General features: G+C 41.8%; 1 protein-coding gene across 1 annotated transcript in view; it reads right to left on the reverse strand.

The window, feature by feature from the left end:
- Window positions 1–18,928, reverse strand: part of FOXN3 (forkhead box N3) — a 313,833-nt gene that overhangs the window by 278,873 nt on the left and 16,032 nt on the right. Inside the window, exon 2 of the mRNA XM_044664996.1 lies at window positions 8,097–8,653. Coding sequence (XP_044520931.1) covers window positions 8,097–8,639 — 543 coding nt within the window. The 5' untranslated portion in view covers window positions 8,640–8,653. The remainder of the gene's footprint in view (window positions 1–8,096; window positions 8,654–18,928) is intronic.

An 18,928-nucleotide genomic window follows, 5' to 3' on the forward strand; every position in this document is an offset into this window, starting at 1 on the left:
TCAAGGGTGCCCAACTCTTCTTGACACCCCTTTTGGGGTTTTCTTAGCAAAGACACTGGATAGGTTTGCCATTTCCTTCTCCAGCTCACTTTACAGAGAAGGAAATTGAGACAAACAGGGTTAAGTGACTTGCCCAGGGTCACATTGCTAGCATGGGTCTCAGGTCCCCCTGAGTAATATCCTCACATCTGGATCCAGAGCAATCCCATGGCAGACCTTTGAAGAAGGGTTTCCCTCCAAACAAAAGCTGAATATATCGTGGCAAGCTTTTGCTTGGTCTCAGAATGAAAAAAGAAATCTAGGTGAAGTCCATCTGCAATGGGAATGCCTCGATCACATCTCTGCTTGGAAAGCTCTCACCCATGGCTTTTTCAGACAGTCCTGATGGTCTGAAACCTCTCCCTTGGGCTTCCACCTGCTGCTGCTGCTGCTCCTGCCACCTCTCATCAGGTGTGCTGGTCCTGATGGGTGGGGAGGTGTAAATCCCAAGAAAACGGAGGGAAGAGCTAAGGCAGCAAAAGCCAAGTACAAAAGAAACCTAAAGGTGGAGGAAAGCCCCCACCAAGGAAATCAGGGCAACTATCGGGTCAGACACTGGGGAAGCAAACAAATGAAGAGGGCCCAGATCCCGGCCGGCAGAGCAGGCAGACGGGACAACCAAAGTCTATCCAAACAAGCTCTCTGGGAGCCCAAGAAGCATCTCAAGGAGGCTGGTCACAGGGCCTAGCAAAGCACCAGCAGACAAGAATTTCCTTAAGTCCCCAGAAGGAATCCCCACTACAGAGGCTGCTGGGTGCCTCTGCCTCGGCCTTTGTTCTCTATTCATCCCATTCAAAACCAGGCCTCGCTGGGTCTAATCCAGAAGGAAAGCCTTGCAGGACATAACTAAAAAGCACCAGGGCAAATGAGAAGCAAACATTTTCTGGCACAGGCAGGTTCCTGATACCATGTTAGAGGGCCTTGGCCGATGGGATTATTATTAGAAGAATCTCCGTCGATACTCAAAAAAATCCTGTGAGACCGGCAGTGCAAAAATGACAAGGAAGGTGGGGAAAGAAAACCCTCCTAATTGTATGTCTTATCATCAAGTGGCATCTGGAAAACAACCCCCATTTTCTAGATGAGGAAAGAAAGGCTCAGAAAAGTTTTGATTTGACCAAGTCTTAACCAGTAAGCTGTCAAGGTAGGAATTCCAAGGCAGATCTGACTGCAAGTCCCGCAGAACCTACAGTCAGAAAACAGAGACACTCTATAAACTTGACCATATTTTCATCCAACTTGCAATTATTTAGTGGGTGGGTGGGTGGGTGAGGTAGAGGATAAGGGTTTAGTCTCTAGATCCAGAGGGCATGCATTCAAAGGGCATTTTCCCACTAAAATTAATCTTTCCTTCCCCCCAAACCCCTCCCCAATAATTACACCAATGAATCTATGACAAGTTTGAGGGAGAAGAACCTTCCAGAGATGTTGTTTCGTTTTATCAGGAGGCAGAGATTAAAAGCTATTATCATTTCATATTTTTGAGCATATGGGGGTGCTATCACATAACAGACAAATTCATCTGCCAAACCATTTTGAAAAAGAAAAACTGCCCACAGACATAGGAATATAAGACTTTGAAAGTAACCGTGGACCTTGAAGGGATAAGGGGGAAGAGATGGAACCTTTGTCTGATCAGTCAGGAGAAACAAGAGAGAATAAGAAAGACTTGGGAACCAGGAAAAGTACAGTCTAGCAACTGTCAGCAATATGGGTCAAGTTTAAGATTGTCTTTAGCCTCTATAAACAACAGGATTTTGTCACATCAGAGGAAAACCAAACATATTCTCATTCATTCTCTCTCTCTCTCATATATTAAGGGGCATACTTCCCTCCCAAAAACTTTTCAGAGAATTTTTAGAGGTAAATGAAGAGATCATTCAACCTAAACTTTTTATTTTTACCAACAAGGAGAAAGAATTTGAAATAATTTGCCCAGTGACAATGCTGAGACAAAAACCCAAATCTAGTAATTCCCATTCTGCTTCGCTTTCTAACTGACCCCAATGTTTTCTCCACACCTCAAAATGCAGAGTTCTTAACCTTTTAGTGTCATAGACCTCATACCTCATGGGTAATCCATGGACACCTTCTAAGGATAAATTTTTTTAATGCACAAAGTGAAATACCTAAGATTACAAGGGAAATCAATTATATTGAAATAAAGGTGCAATTTCCCCTCCTCACAAGTTCATAACCCCCCTCAACTCCAGCCAAAACCCCTTAAAGATATTCTGGGTTAAGAATAGCTGCCCTACAACAAATACAAATGTCTTTCAAACTCTCAAAAGACACAGCTTTCCAATCAGGTTCCAAATAATCCACAAGGCAGACTTATTGTTTATAAACATCATGTATTTTGAATAGCATTCTGTTTAAAAATAGAAGGAGTGGATGACGAACAGGAGAATGTAGGCTCAGGCCTTATGATCTGGGCTATAAAAGCATGATTGGTTTTTATTTCTCATTTGGAAGTACTAACAGATTCAGAGAACATTTAAGCCAGAAAGATGCTTAGAGAGATCAGCTAGTCCAAAGAACCTCCTTGTTAAGGTCACAGACAGTAACAAGGGATGGGGTTAAAACCTCTTTCTCGGGGGCAGGTGGGTAGCTCAGGGGATTGAAAGCCAGACCTAGAGATGGGAGGTCCTAGGTTCAAATCTGGCCTCAGACACTACCTAGCTGTGTGACCTTGGGCAAGTCACTTAACCCTCATTGCCTACCCTTACCACTCTTCTGCCTTGGAGCCAATACACAGTATTGACTCAAAGAGAGAAGGTAAGGGCTTAAACAAAATAAATAAATAAATAAACAAACAAACAAACAAACAAACAAACAAACAAATAAATAAATAAATAAATGAATGAATGAATAAAATAAATGAATAAATAAATAAAATAAATAAATAAAAAAAACCCTCTGTCTCCTCAGACACTTCCCAGCTATGTGACCCTGGGCAAGTCACTTGACCCTCATTGCCCACCCTTACCACTCTTCCACCTAGGAGTCAATACACAGAAGTTAAGGGTTTAAAAATGTTTAAAAACATTTCCAGGACAGTGCCAGAGAGCCATGTGGATCACACAAAGTCAAGAGCCTTCAAATTTTAATATTTAAAACTTTGTCTCAGATATCTTATAAAAAGGTAAAAGCAGAAGTTTCTAAACCTCTCAGACCAATACAAATATGTAATTAAGTTTTTGTAGAGAGGACTAAGTCAATGCATCAATCGACAAAGATATAGGTCAGGAGGAGTGGGTTTCAAAACTGGCCTTAGACACTTTCAAGCAGTGTGACCCTGGGCAAGTCATTTGACCCCAAATGCCTAGCCCTTACTGCTCTTCTGCCTTGAAACCAATAATGAGAATTGTCTCTAAGACAGTAGGGTTTAAAATCAATAAAGGCTTTATGTGTCTGGGCCACAAAGCACTAAATCCCAATTTAAAATCTAGCTATAAACTTTGATGCAAACAAAAAAGGGGGAAAGGGAGAGGGGCAGAAATGACTAAAAGGTCCTCAAGACAGCACTGAAGGTTCCATTCAGGATATGAAGCACACATACAAGGCTGCATATTTCCTGCCTTCGGACACACATTTCAAATTCTATCCCAATGCCAAATTTCAGGACTGTGTAAGGAAGATGGTCAAGAGTCTTTAGTCTAAGAAGTATGGGTCACAGATCGCCTTTTTCTACACTTTCCCTCATTGAAATTCTATACTACTGAGAATGATCTTTAACAGGCCCCAGAGTTATAAAGAAGAAAATAAAAAGTAGAATGCCAAGAATATCTAGGGAATTAATGAAGAAAAAAAATGTGAAGGAAAGAGGCCTAGCCATCTCAAACTTTATTTTAAAGTGGTCATCATCAAAACCATCTGGTATTGACTTAGAAATGAAGTAGCAGATCAATGGAATGGGTTAGGTACTCAACACAGAGCAGTTAACAACCAGGGTAACCAAGCATTCAATAAATCCAAAGATCTAAGATTTGGTGGGAAGAGACCACTAACTGACAAAAACTGCCAGGAAAAACAGAACTAAGAGTATGGCAGAAATAAGGCAGAGACCAACATCTCATACCATATACCAAGATAAAACTCAAAATGGATACTTGATCGAATAAAGGGTGACATCATAAACAAACTAGGGCAGTGATGGGGAAACTTTTTAAAGAGGGGGCCAAAGGAAAGGAAATGCTCATCTGCCAGTCGGTTTCTAAGGCAACTCTTTCCAAGTTTCATTGTATTGTATCCTACTCACTGTATTTGTCAGATTAGGAATATGGGGCCAGATAGAACATTTCACCACCATCACCCCTAAGCATCTGGCCAGCGGGCAGTAGTTTGTCCATCACTGAACTAGGGGAATACAGGAAAAGTGCACCTGTCAGGCCGATGGTTATGGAAAGAATTTATAACCCAACAAAATGTGGAGATTATAACAAAAAACGAAATGGATAACTTTGATTACATTTTTTAAATTTCTGTACAAACCAAACCAATGCTACCTAGATTATAAGGGAAACAACAAATTGGGGGGGAAATTTTATAGCAGGTATTTCTGACAAAGGTCTAATCTCTCACATATGTAAAAAACTGACTTGAATTTATGAGACTAAAAAGCACTACCCAACTGATAAATGGCTAAATATAAAAATAGACAGTTCTCAGAGGAAGAAATCAAAACAATCTATAATCATAAGAAAAAATGCTCCAAATCACTATTAGAGAAATGCTAATTAAAACAACTCTGAGATACAACCTGACACCAATCAGATTGGTTGATATGATCAAAAAGGAAAATGATGAATTTTGGAGGGGATATGGGAAAACTGAAACACTTTAATGCGCTATTAGTAGAACTGTGAACTGATACAACCATTCTGGAAAACAATATAAAACCACACTCATAAAACTATTGCATACCCTTTGACCCAGCAATAATGCTACTGGGTCTGTATGCCAAAGAGATCAGAAATAAAATAAAGAACGGAGCTTTGGCTTGGCCTTGATCCTCAATCCTCTTGTACCTATCAGTACAAAAATAGTTTTAGCAGCTCTCTTTGTAGTGGCAAAGAATTGGAAACGGAGGAAGCGTCCATCAATTAGGGATTGATCAAACAAATTGTGGTATATGGTTGTGATACTATTATACTATATGAAATAACAAACAGGATGAGTTCAGAAAAACATGGAAAGACTTATATGAACTGATACAAAGTGGAGTGAGCAGAACCAGAATAGTGCATTCAGTAACAGAAATATTATATAATGATAAGCTGTGAAGGACTAAACTATTATCAGCAAAGCAAGTCTCCAAGATAACCACAAGGGATCCATGAAGAAAAATGCTATTTATAGCCAATGAAAGACTGTTAAGAGTCTGTAGATCAAAGCATGCCATCTTCCATTTTATTTCTTTCATGTTTTTTTTTTATTATATGGGTGATACACATCTGTCACCGCATGAACAATATGGAAATACATATTGTGTAAAAGCACTGATATAACCTAGATCAGAATATTTACTTCAGGGGGAGGGGGATCTGAATCATAAAATGTCAGCAATCGGTTGTCCAAAATTGTTTCTTTACCTAATTTTTCTTTAAAACCCAGTAACATCAATAAAAAAAAAAAAGAAAGAAAAAGGGGAAACACATCCTGGAAGCCTTTGCTTTCTTCCCACGGCATCATGTTGGCCAAAGACACCTAAACTAAAAAGCTTCCTGGAAGCCCATCAAAAACGCGTCAATACAGGCCAGAAGGGATAAGAAAGGAGGCCTGTGAAAGATTAATCTTTTCAAGTCTTTAAAACAAATACTCGTTCACTAGCAGGTATTCGAACTGGTTCTGAAAAGGGCACCAAGGTAAATAGGACTGAGAAATGGGGGGAGACTTGGAGAAAGGAGGGAAGTTCAGTTTCTCCCAGTGTGGGGTATGGATTGGCATACCACCAAGTTGCGGTCGCTTTCAATTTCCAAAGCTGATAATACTCCAAAATCTTCTTATGCTTTGGAATTCATCTTGTTTCAAGTTTCAGAATGGGGCACTTACTTTTAGGCACATGTACAATATGTCAAACATGTGGACACATACACGTGGTAACCTGCAAGAACATTTCCCAACAGGCTGAAAATCTTGGTGAAAGTTGCTTTATTAATAATGTTTGTCTTTTTTTAAATGAGGGTGAAGGGGTTTCTTCTTAGTGATTTTGCTTGTAGAAGGGTTTAACCCAACTTTTTTCTTTCTCCCAGGGAACCTGCCTTTAAACAATCCCAAGAATGCCTGTATTTGGTGCTTAAAATGGCTAAGGCACTTTGCTAATGAGGACCATCCTTAAATCTTAGTGCACTTGCTGGAGTCAACCACTGCCCAACCTTCAGGCCTTCAAATGCCACAGGGGCTCAGAGGAAAAAAAATACAGATGAATGGTATGAGAGACCTAATACAGCAAAGAGACTGAGCCAAAGCTAAATCCTCAAAAACTGAGGCCTACTAGAGGAACAGGGCATGTCTCTCTAGCACTGTTTGTCCCAGGCAGTACAAATCCAGTCATTACACTTATATTAAAACAGGGAATTAAAAGAGGACAGCTAGGTGGCCCAGTGGATAGTGCCAGGCCCTGGAGTCAAGAAGATCTGAATTCAAAATCAGCTTCCCACACTTATTAGCTATGTGGCCCTGAGCAAGTCACTTAACCCCTGTCTGCTTCCTTTTCCTCATGTGTAGAATAAGCTAGTGAAGGGAAATGGAAAACCACTCCAGTACCTTTGCCAAGAAAACCTCAAATGGGGTCATAAAGAGTGGAAAGGACTGAACAACAAAATCCAAAGAACTCCAGGAAGAAGGGTCTGAAGGAGGAGAGAGAATCACTTATGAATATTCACACCCATACACTTTGGACAGGCCTCTTCTGCCAGAGATCAAAGGCTTGGTAGGCTTAGTCCCTCCCGGTCCAAATCCTTCTCCCTCTCTCTCCTGATCAGCTTTTCAAACTCTTGAACATGAACACTGGGTGAGCTGGATTTTCAAAAACAGTAAATCCAAGAAGCACAAGGAAAACCACCCCTCTTTCCATTTCCCCATGAAGTTTTATTCCACTCAGGACATGAGTAGTTTCCACAGCCTCCTGATTCCATTTTAAAACAGAACTCTGTCCCAAGGTAGAAGTCAAGGCCTGAATTCTGCAGAGCAGCTGACCCAACACAATAGCTATCCTTAGATCAAACTGAAACTTCAAAAAATTGTTGGGGGGGAGGGGAGGAGGACAGGTGGTATATTTATTATCCCCTAGAGTCCACATATATGAAGAAAAAAACACAACAAAAAAAAAAATAACTCCTCTCTGTACAACTTAAAAACAAAACACAAAAATACCAAGTCAGTTGTGGATTTTCCTAGAATCCAGCCCTAAACCTTCTAGGAGTTTCATACAAAGTAGTCAGACATAGCCAACCACTTATTACACAAACAGTTAAAGAAAGTGTTCTATAAAATTCCCTGTCTATTTTTGGTTTTCTATCAGAGGGGCACTCTGAAAATATCCATTTATACCACAATATTAAGGTAGCTCCTCTTTTCTCTAGGTTAATAAGGCAGAGAAGATACAGAGATGCAGCTCTCTTCTATATGTACCTTTTCAGGGGTTGGTTTGCTTAGGCACGTGCAAACTTTAGGAATTAGTGCCTGCAAATAGAACCTTTCTTGAAGTCTAAAACCCAAAGTTGTCATTCATATAATGATGGTGTAGAAATACTACAAGCAGTAGTCTTAGCAATGATATCTAAAAACCGTGTTAGATTAAATATGCATAAAGATGCCAACTTTGGGGGGCAAAGTTTAGAAGAATTCTTTTGGATGTCTAGACAACGAATTAAATAGTCATAATCGGCCATCCTAAAGACTCTGCTGGTTTTTTCGGCACAATGAACTTATACTCCCTTAAAAGGAGATCTTCAAAAGGATGGCTTTTTCCCCCCTTTAGCAGAGAAGATTAAAACAAAATTAGCAGAGGCAACAGAATTATACACATCATTTCCAGACCCTGAAAGGCTTACCTGGCTTCGGTCTTTATCCACTTTCTTAAAACACTTATTCAATGACAAATTATGTCTCACTGAGTTTTTCCACCCCGTGGGTGCATTTGCAAAATATGGAAAGTGTTCCAAGATCCAGTTGTATATATCCTTTACTGGCAGTCGCTTGGTTGGAGAGTCTTCAATGGCCATAAATATGAGGCAGCTAAAAGAATAAGGAGGTTTACAGTTGGGGTTCTGCCTGGCATCATAGGGCATGTCAGAGTGAGCGGGAGATGGGGGGGTGTCGTCATCGATGTCCTGAACAGGGCTGACACTCCTGAGGACCGAATCCCCAAAGCTTTTCAGCAAGTTCTTACTCTCATGCAACCAGTTCAAGTTGGTGAGCTCTTCATCTTCCATGGCCCCCTTTTCTAATCGGATGGCAGGCAAGGCAAAGTCGAGGTCATCGTCATCGTGAAGGGACTTGGACAAATCACTACTTCTGTAACACTGGCTCAGGCCACTGGAAACACTTATTCCTGAGCCCTCTGGCTTCTTACTGGGAGGCATGACTGGACCCATTTAGGTGGAGGCTCCTAGCAAAGTAAATTTGAGAGAAAAATATTAGCTGGTAAATTCTTAAAGAAAGTATATGAAGCTTCCTTCATACCTCTCTTTTCCCCTACCTCCACCTACACATTCCCCCCCTACATGGTCATCTATCTTTATGCATTGTTCACATTATTCTACACATGAAAAAGTGAACAAATTAAATCCTTTACAATCCAGAAGAGGTACTGATTTTAAACAGGATAATAGCAATCACAATGACATGGGAAATAATGGAACACTTGTGATATTACATCACAAGACTTTAACCATTAATCATGAGGTACAAATAAACAAAAAAGGAGAAACTGAGTCACTGAAGTGACCCTCCCACCATTCCCCACCCCAACAAGTTATTATGTTGAATGCCAAGGTTTCACCATTCTCCAAGAGATGACAAGACGGAGCAACAATCTGTGTTTCTATTGCATCTTAAAGAGTTTAAGATGCCATTTTCTCATGACCTTGTGAGGGAGGGAGTAAAGTATTCTTATCTCCATTTTCCAGATGAGAAAACTGAGGTGAAAGTGACTTGCCTGATGACCATAACTGTCTGAATTAGGATTAAAATTCACAGGTCCTACAAATAAGTCAAGGTGGGCTCAATCATGCTGCTTTCTTCTATTTCCTTGATATCAATACTTACTTGCAGCCAGATTCCCCTGAATCCAACAATAAATATTGTCAAGAGAATGCAAAATAGTGTTTAAATGTATTATACATTATATACACATCTCTGGGCTTTAAAATATTTGTTTGTGTGTAAATATATACATATGTGTATATAGAATAATAGGTGGCTCAGTAAATAGTGGGCCAGCCTTGGAATTAAGAGAACTTCTCATCAGTTCAAAAACAGCCTCAGATACTTTACTGGCTGTGTGACCCTGAGCAAATCATTTCACAATTTGCCTAATTTTCCTCCTTCGTAAAGAGCTGGAGAAGGAAATGGCAAACTACTCCAAGTAGCTTTGCCAAGGAAAATCCAAATGAAAACACAAAGACTCAGGGCTGAAAAACTACTGAACAACAACATATATAAGACACACGCACATATATATTTATGCATAAATATATGTGTCTTTATAGCCACATTTATGGATACGTATGTGTTTGTACAGACACACACATAGCTTAAAGCCAGTTGTTTCAGATTAAGTTCAGCTGTTCCCATTTTGAGTACATCATGACTGCATTGTGATTAAACTGTATTGTCAGGAGGCCACATCCATTTTAGTGTTTTCTTGGATTTCTCTCCCTCTTTCCCCAGCATCTCTCCCATTCACAAGTAACAAGATCTGCAATTTTAAATGGAGCTGTATCTGTATAGTCTGAAGAAAAGTAACCCTGAATATCTGGACTGAAACAGAAGGTCAGCTTATTTCAAAAGGCAGTAACTTTTGAGTATCCAAAAAGGGCATTCAAGAGCCCATGGGATGATGTTAGAAGCACTGAGAAGGGGAGGTATCAGAAGGGTTACTAGAGGAGGGCAGCTGGGTAGCTCAGTGGATTGAGAGTCAGGCCTAGAGACAGGAGGTCCTAAGTTCAAATCCGGCCTCAGACACTTCCCAGTTGTGTGACCCTGGGCAAATCACTTGACCCCCATTGCCCACCCTTACCATTCTATCATCTAGGAGCCAATACACAGAAGTTAAGGGTTAAAAAAAAAAAAAAAAAAAGGTTACTAGAGGCTCTAGAAGCTAGGAAGGCGGCTACATGTATTGCTACACAATTATATTTCCCTACTTTTATCAGTGACCTAGAACAAGAAGCATATAATAAAATAGCAACTAAGAAAAGTCAATGAAGGAATGCCAACAGCCCTCAAAAGAATGACCTAGGCTGATAGGAAGTTTGGTTAACCATCTAAAATCCAACACAAGTTTTGAAACACAGTAGAAATTATTCAAAAGAGTAATTTGGATGCCTCTTGTTTTACAGCTAAAAAACAGTTTGGTTTGGTGGTTTCTTTTTGGTTTGTTGTTTAAAGGGGGGGTGGGTGGGAGGGATACATTTTGGAAAGGAGCTAAGACACAAAATGCCAAGACCTATCAAAGAACCATTAAGACTTGTCTCTGATAGCCTTGACACCCTACTTAAGGGATCACAAGATTTGGATCAGGGAGAGACCTCAGCAGCCTTCTCATTTCATAAATGAGGAAACCCAGAGAGGGGGGAAGTACTTCCTAGATGTCAAATTTAACAAGTAAGTAAACAGCAGTCAAGATTCAAACCAAGTTAGTCCTTTGACTCCCCATCACAACCTAAGGATCTCTCACTGTGGCAATATGCATTGAACAAATCTTTACTGATTTTTCAAAGTTTAAAGGGATCTTTTCCTCTTTCAACACTTGGCATTCCTTCTATTGACTTATTATAACCTTACTTTTTTTTTTTAATGAAACCCTTGCCTTCTGTCTTAAAAGCATTACTAAGCATCACTTACAAGAAACAAGAGTGGGAAGGCTAGACAATTGGAGTTAAGTGATTCACCCAGGGTCACACAGCTAGGAAGTGCCTGGGGTCAAATTTGAACCCATAACCCTCCGGTCTCCAGACCTGGCTTTCAAGCCACTTAAAGTACCATGGAATTACTATATTCTAATTTGTATTAGTTTATCTATATACAATCCCTCTCTACTAGCTCCTTGAGGGTATGGGCCCTGAGGAAACGTTTTTAGATGAAGTGAGTCCACACTTTTTCTTCAACTATAGTCTCAGAGCTGCCTAAAACAATGTGCATTTCAGTGACTTGAACAAGTTCATATATAAAACATACCTGTTCTGAGACAGAGGTGCTTAATAAATGTTGACTGAATTCAAGTCTTCCTAGCATCAAACTAATACAATACATTGCCTACCTGCTCCCCTCCCCACATATATGTTCATTAATTCACACGGGGGGGGGGGGGGAGGAAAGGAATATAACTATAATGTATCAGTACTGTGCTGAGCATTTCACAATTATCATTTCATTTGCTCCTTTACAACTCTGAGATAGGTGCTATTATCCCCTTTTACAGTTGAGGAAACTGAGGCACACAGAAGTTCAGTGACTTGCTCAGAGTCATATGACTAGTAAATGTCTGAGGCCAAATTTGAACTCCAGTGTTACTGACTCCAAGCCCAGCTTTCTATCCACTGCACTATCTAGATGCCTCTACACAGCTGGGCTTAATAACCATTATTTTGAATGAATGAAAAAAATTAGTTCTAAGAGTACCTTTTCTACTCTAAAAGGTTAAATCAACTTTTTGAGCTGAGCTTTCAACCTACTACTTATTATCAGTGTGATTTTGAGCAAGTCTCTTTTCCCCTCTTTAAAGCTGTTTCCTCATCTATTAAAATGAGGACAGGAGAAGGAAAAATGGTACATGAAATGATCCCTCCAGTCCCTTACTTGCAATTCCAAAAGGATAAGAAAGCTGTGAGTATAATCTGTTAATTTTAAAGGAAATGCAGAACACTAGTGTGAAGTTTCCCTGAAGCAGGAAACATGAATGAAATTTTGCCTACAAGGTATATATTCTATTCCTTCCAAACAGGAGCCACTACAGTGGGCAAGGGGGAGGAGTTTTACTATAACCTGAAAATTGTTTTCTTTATAATTAGATCAAATCTGGGCTTCTTTCTCAAAGGTCTGAAAGTTCTCATCAAATATCTGCATTTCTGGTGAACAAATAGAACTTCCTACTCCTCAAAGGGGAACAAGCTAGACCAACTCTTCAAGCTTAAGTCAACTTGAGCTCTAAATGAAAGTTTTATGTCTCATGAGCTTCTAAACAGGAAAATTATATCATGGCTGACAGTAAAGTAATTTAATTGCACTGTTGCTATGACAACATGCTGCTCTCTTTCTGTTTAATTTGCTTATTTGTCAGTAGCTTCCCAAAGGAATGAACAAGCTATTCTCCATGTTTTCTTTTGTTTTAAACAAACATTTTCAGAGGCCAGCAATAATAGTTTCTTTCTTTAAATGATACTTCAAAAATAAGTTTAGAAAAATAAAGAGTAAGGGAGTGAGGTCCAATAACCTTCTTGCATTTCTTTGTTGTCTCTATTCTGAGAGCCTTCATTTCAACTCCCTCCCTCCCCCTCCCCAACTACATAGCTACAAATCATATATTTTACAGCAACAGTGTGCAAAAGCTCTTGACCTCTAAGTTTGGTTTAAAACACATTTTCCAGAAACCACAGCTGAAGATTTTTCCATTATTCTATTCTAACTGCAGCACTAGCCAAATCTTTTCCCCTCCCTAGTCTAGAGAAAGGGGGGGGGGGGGAGGAAGAGTATGCAGTTAAGCAAACATTTTTTAATCTGCTGCCAATTAGGCTGTTCCAGCAGATATGTCAATAGTTATTCAGTGTTGACCCCCTTACAACTTTTCTTTTTAGAATTAGTTACAATACCCCGACACACACTTTGTTTTTTATGCCTTGCGTTTTTTTAAAGCGATAAACTGCTTTAGAAAAGCTTGTTTCTTGCCCACTTCTAAAAATTCTCCACCATAACTGGCAGACGCATTAATGTTAAGGCCTCAACAGATGTTCACTAGGGGTTGGGGGGGGGGGGAAATAGATATTTCAATAGCTAAGCTAAAAGAGTCAAGAGTTTGCGGGGCCAGGGGCAACTCCATCCTCCTCCCCCCCCCCGCACGCCCCCCCCCCTTCTGCGCGCGCACACCCTGGGCTCCCTTCTACTGTACTTGTCAAAAACATTTGAAGGGGAACAGCGAAGGCAGAGATTGGCTGGGCTTGGAGTCAATCAGCGGCGTTGCTAGGAGACGGGGAAACTGCTCTTATTCCCCACACACAGGGCAGTTGGGAGCTCACATACCTTCACTGCTGGTCAGATGTCATAAACGGTTTATTGGCCTTACGGGTTGCATGTCATAAAAATAAATACAGCCCCCAACTTATCATGCACCCAAGAAAACATGATAGAGAAGAGGGAGATGTGGGCCTGCGTGGTGGAGTAAGGTTTCAGGAGACTTACTCCCCTCTACCCCATGCCAAAGCTGGACAGCTTCAAAAAAAAATCTTTGTTAGGCACATCTCTTGTTATCTTAGGAACCGTCTCGTCCACTCATTCTTGGGGACCACCCCCCCAGTCTCAGTCTTAATGACTAAGTCCTCGGTTCTCCTCACATAAAACCAACTCTTGTCTGTTTGTGAAGGGGTCGCTTTCTTTTTCTTTCTTTTTTTTTTTTTCTTTCGGAAATTGAAGCAATAGGAAAACATCCTGTACGTCGGGTCAGGAAACTCTCTAGACCAACCAACTTAGCTCCGCCGGGGTTCTCTTCCTCTGCCCACTTGGGCCAACCCCGCCGCATTCTGTACCTCAGAGCAAACATGCTTCCCCACCCCACCCAGATGCCCAGCTGCAGAGGGGTGAGGAACACCTTCAGAAATTAAAACAGACGAGTAGGTCTCCACCAATTCCCGGCCCATCCCGCTGGGCCCCAACCTCACTTTCCCCCCATCCTCTCCCGATTCACCACCCACCCGGAATACACTTGGAAGCCTGCAAAAGCTTGAAATAAACTTACCTGGCTCCAGCCGGGGACAGGGACAGGGTGGGGTGGGGAAGGGGATGGGGGGGTGGAGGGTGGGATTAGATTCCACCGCTGCCCTTGGGTGTGAGGTTACAAACTTTCATCTGATGGAGGTGCACATCGCTTCCTCTCCTGGCTAACAATGTGCAGCAGGCAGTAGCGAGGGAGGAGGTGGTCGTGGGGAACAGAAGCGGGAAGAGGAGGAGGAGGAAGGGGAGAGAAGGGTAAGGGAGAGACATGGGACCTGCTGCAGTCGGCCTCTTTTCTTTCCTCTCCCCCCGCCCCCTCCCCGGCCCGTCCGACCTCCCCACTCGAGATCGGCAGCGTTTGGGGGCCGGGGCTAGCAGAAGAGCGATAAATTGTTTCCACTGCAAACAAAAAAAGGCGACACATGACCAGGAAAGAGGAGGGGGGAAGAAAGGGAAGGGGAGGGGAGGGGAAAGCAGAAGGGGGGGAGGGAGCCGGAGAGAGAGAAAACGTGGGCTGGGCTGCCGGCAGGCAGCCGCGACTAGAGCTGCAGAGAGACTAAGAAAGAGGAGCACAGGGTTTTTCTGCTTGTGTCTGGAGATGTAGGGGCGGCGAAATGGGAGGGGGAGGCAGGAGGCTGTCCTGCGGAAGAAAGAGGCTGTCACCCTCCGGCCCCGTTCCTCTCACTCCCCGGCCACCTCAGCTCCAGATCCTAGCCCAGTTCCACTGTGGGATCACGCAGAGGAGATTTCCCCAGCCCCAGCCGGCTCCGGCTCTTCTTCTCCCACACTTCTCCCCATGCCCCTTGGGCTAGCGGGGATGGGGGCCTGGAAAGGGGGTGCCTGGGCTCTTGAAGAGCCACTGTACACTTTCCCTTTCTGCTGCTGGGGGTGGGGGGAAAGAGACTCGGAAAGGAAAGGAATGAGAAAAACCTATTCTGACCCGCAAACGGTCCTAAAAGCTCCCTGACCCACTGAGGGGGCTTCCCTGTACAGTGAAATTACTCCAGACCCTACAGAAGTTTGTGTCCTTGTTTCTCTTTGGAACAGCTGCTGAGGGGGTGCCGAGAAGCCCCAAATCAAATCAGAGGCAGAGCAATGCCCCCTTTTAATTCGGGTGCCATCTCCATTCTCTGGAGGCTACCTAAGCTCCATGTGTCACCCAGTCGGGTTTTACCCAAACCTCCTGCCATACATGGTACAAAGTAAAAATAAAAAAAGGAATTGCGATGCGGTCGAGTGTTGGGTGCAGAAAAAAATATTCCATTCCTCCCAAACTACAAATTCCTATCATAACTCCCAAAGCCTTTCCAATCCCCCCCCCCCCGCCAGCCTCCCCCCTCTCCCCAGGAGAAAAGTCTTAGCTAAAATTACACTTTTCCGTCTTACTTATCTCGCAGTTGAAAGGTAGACGGCAGCCTGAGACGGAATTAAAGAAAAACAATGTCCGTTTTAAAGCAAACCGCGGGTTTTTAAAGCCACTCGGAAGGGGAGCAGGTAATTGTTTATTTTCCACACTCGGGCAGACTTCTAGGCCATCCGCTAAAACAAATCTTATCTCTCAGCCCCAACCGAGAGGTTCGCACAAACTCAATTACCAATTCATGGTCCCACCCACACAAATGAGCACCAGCCCCAGAGGAGAGTCTGGACTGTCTACGGAGAATTTGCCACCCACTGCTAAAACCCAACTAGCTTCCCTAACCACCCCACCCCACCCCCATCTTTGATAGGATGATAGCTTCGGCCAACAGGATACCCTAGTGATTTTTTTTTTAAAGCAAAGGAGTAAAAAACTAGCCATTGCACTAACAGGCAATTGATTCAAAGTTCGTCCGTGTCTTTTATGAGTAAAGGTTCCCTCCCCACCCCAGTGAACCGGCAGAAGTTTCTGCAGGATCAGACACAGCAGAAACAATGTAGTGTAGCACAGAGTAAACTCTTAACTGCTTGTTGACTGGCTTGCGGATGGAAAGGCTGAGGGGAAGGGCAAGGACGAAAGAAAGAAGAAAGCAGAGGTGGAAAAAGCCCCGGGGGTCTCGAGCCTTGCATTCCATAGTCCCACCCCTCGTGACCTTGGGCAAGTCCACTTGATTATTCTAGGTCTCAGTTTCCTCTACTGTAAATTGAAGGACTAAATAAACCAATCTTTGAAGCTACCAAACTTCGTGGATCCTAAGAAGACGCTGAGCCTGTTTACATGTGTTCTGTTTGGGAGCGAGATTTAGCCAAGTTGGATGAAGTAGAAGATATGACCTTACATGCTTTTAGATTATTTTTTTCATTCCTGAAAAGAAGGAAACCAGCCTGGAAATTTCTTAATATAAGGCCAGCTCCTTCTCACTAGGGAATAAAGAATCCAATACCATTCATCATTCTCACAAGATGGTGGAGTATCTTCAATATGACACCCTCACCCTGATTGCAAATCAAAGGGGAACAGATGCCGATAGGAAGACAATGTCCATCCAAAAGATCAGTTGTTTTTTTTGTGTGTGTGTTTTTTTTCTGAGGGAAAAAAAAAACTAGTAGGGGAAGGGAGTAGAGGAGGGAAGGGAAGAGACTGACACTCATCTCAACTGAAATATAAAAATTCTGGTATTCTCAGGACCTGAGCAACCAGAAGAACAATAAGGGCAGCAAAGAAACACAGCCCCTTTTCCTGTCATGATCTTTCAAATCTTTTCAGAAGGGTTCCTTAAGTGCTGCAAGAGTCTTATCTGCAGCCCTTCCTTTCCACGATACCCTTAGTGCCCAAGCTATCGACTGGCTCACATACCAGAATTTCACATCCTGTTAAATAATGCAAAAGATCAGTGATTTCATCAAAGTGGGTATTCTCTCTACCAGAGGCAAGTCATCACCCCAGGAAGGTCTTTATGAATTGATGTGTGTGGTTATTCTTCTTATAATAAGTCTCTCTCAGTAGTGGTTAGGGTGTCAATTTGAAATCTGAAGACCCCAAATTTGTCCCAGCACCACAAGAATTCACCCTGAGGGAAGTCTCAGACTCACCAGTTTCAGACTGAACAATAGACCCTAAGGTAGACTTAAATCAACGTTTAAGTACCCTTTTGTCTTAGTAGTTTCTCCCATTGTATCAAAGTCCTCCCTCCAGGAAGCCCAGCCCTAGGCTGGATCCTTCCCTTTTGTATCCTTTACAAAGCATCAGCCTCTCCCAGATCATCCAGTCTGGGATTTCTCATTTCCTTGTAGCCGTGGTAACTTCAATCAATCTTACTTCCCTGGCCTTAGTTTCCCCAAAAGGTATATAAATTCCCCAAATTCTATTGTGTGGTGATCCACTCAGAGATAGTTTCCAGAGTCCTAGAGCCCTTGGCTTTGTGTGATTTTTAGGCGTTTGACTCTGTGTGGTGGCCACTATCTCTTTCCTGATTAAAGACTTGGCTTTTCTAACTACTTTAGTAGTTCTGTGTTTTTCCCAAGTTAACAGGGTAGTCACTGGCCCAATCTTCAAAACTCAGCAACCTGGGAGGGCCTGCCAGAGTTTATGTTTCACTGGCATTCAATTAATTCCATGCAACAAATATTAAGTAACTGCCATGTCTGAAGATTGAAAATAAAAAAGACAAGCCCCTTCACTCAGGGAACATATAGTCTACTGGAAAGTAGCCTTGGAGAACCCAAGAATCTCCTCCATACTACAAAGAGGCATCAGAGTAGGATGTGAATAAAAGTTCTCTTTAAGTTTCCACTGCGATATGGCACATTACTCTCTTCCCACTTCCTTCTATATTCCTTGGAATATAAGTCGAGCAACATAATAGAAAAAGCATTGGACATAGAGTCAAGAAAGGCCTTGGTTTGAAACCATGTCTTTGACACTTACTAGCCATGTGGCTGTGGGAAAGGAAGTTTGTCTCTTTAAACCTCAGGTTCCTCAGCTATAAAATGGGAATGATAATAACATCTATGATACCTATCTCACAGAGTTTTTGTGAGTTTTTCCCAGCTCTTAGCAAAGTGTCTGGCACATAGTAGAAATTTAATATATGTTTACTGATTGATTGTGCCCATAAAGAATGAAAATCCTAGCTATTTTTGAAATATATTAGATAGTAGTTGTTATAATTAAAAAATACAGGACATACAGGGAAACATAAGATCTGAGTTCAAATCCTGACTCTAATAAGTGTGAACATGGGCAAGTCACAACTTCTCTTTGACTCAGTTTCGCCAGTAATACCTCACAAATGAAATAACATGCAAAATGTTTGTAAATCTTTAAGAATCTTATATCACCTATCACCTACCATTCCTTAAAATCCCCCTGTTCTCTCCTCTACTATTTAGCTCTAGAGTCTAAGGAAGTCAGAGTACTTTCACCAACTATAAAAGTACATGCTAATTTAGGGCCAGGAAAAGTCCCTAAAAAAAAGCAAATTAAATTAAAAATAGAAAAGAAAAAAGGGCAATGAGAAATTCAAAGATTGGAATAAGAAGCTTTTTAAGCCATTTGAATTTAGGAAATAAATTAAGCACCTACTTCGTACAAGATGGGCAGCTAAGTAGCATAGTAGATAAAGTACTAAGTCTAGAGTCAGCAAAACTTATTTTCCTGAGTTCAAATCTGGCCTCAGATACTTATTAGCTATGTGACTCTGGGCAAGTCACTTAAACCCGATTGCCTCAGTTTCTTCACCCATGAAATGAGTTAGAGAAGGAAATGGCAAACCACTCCAGTATCATTGGCAAGAAAATCCCAAATTGAGCTATTAAG

Source organism: Gracilinanus agilis, chromosome 2 (assembly GCF_016433145.1).
Source record: "Gracilinanus agilis isolate LMUSP501 chromosome 2, AgileGrace, whole genome shotgun sequence".
Lineage (NCBI taxonomy): Eukaryota > Metazoa > Chordata > Mammalia > Didelphimorphia > Didelphidae > Gracilinanus > Gracilinanus agilis.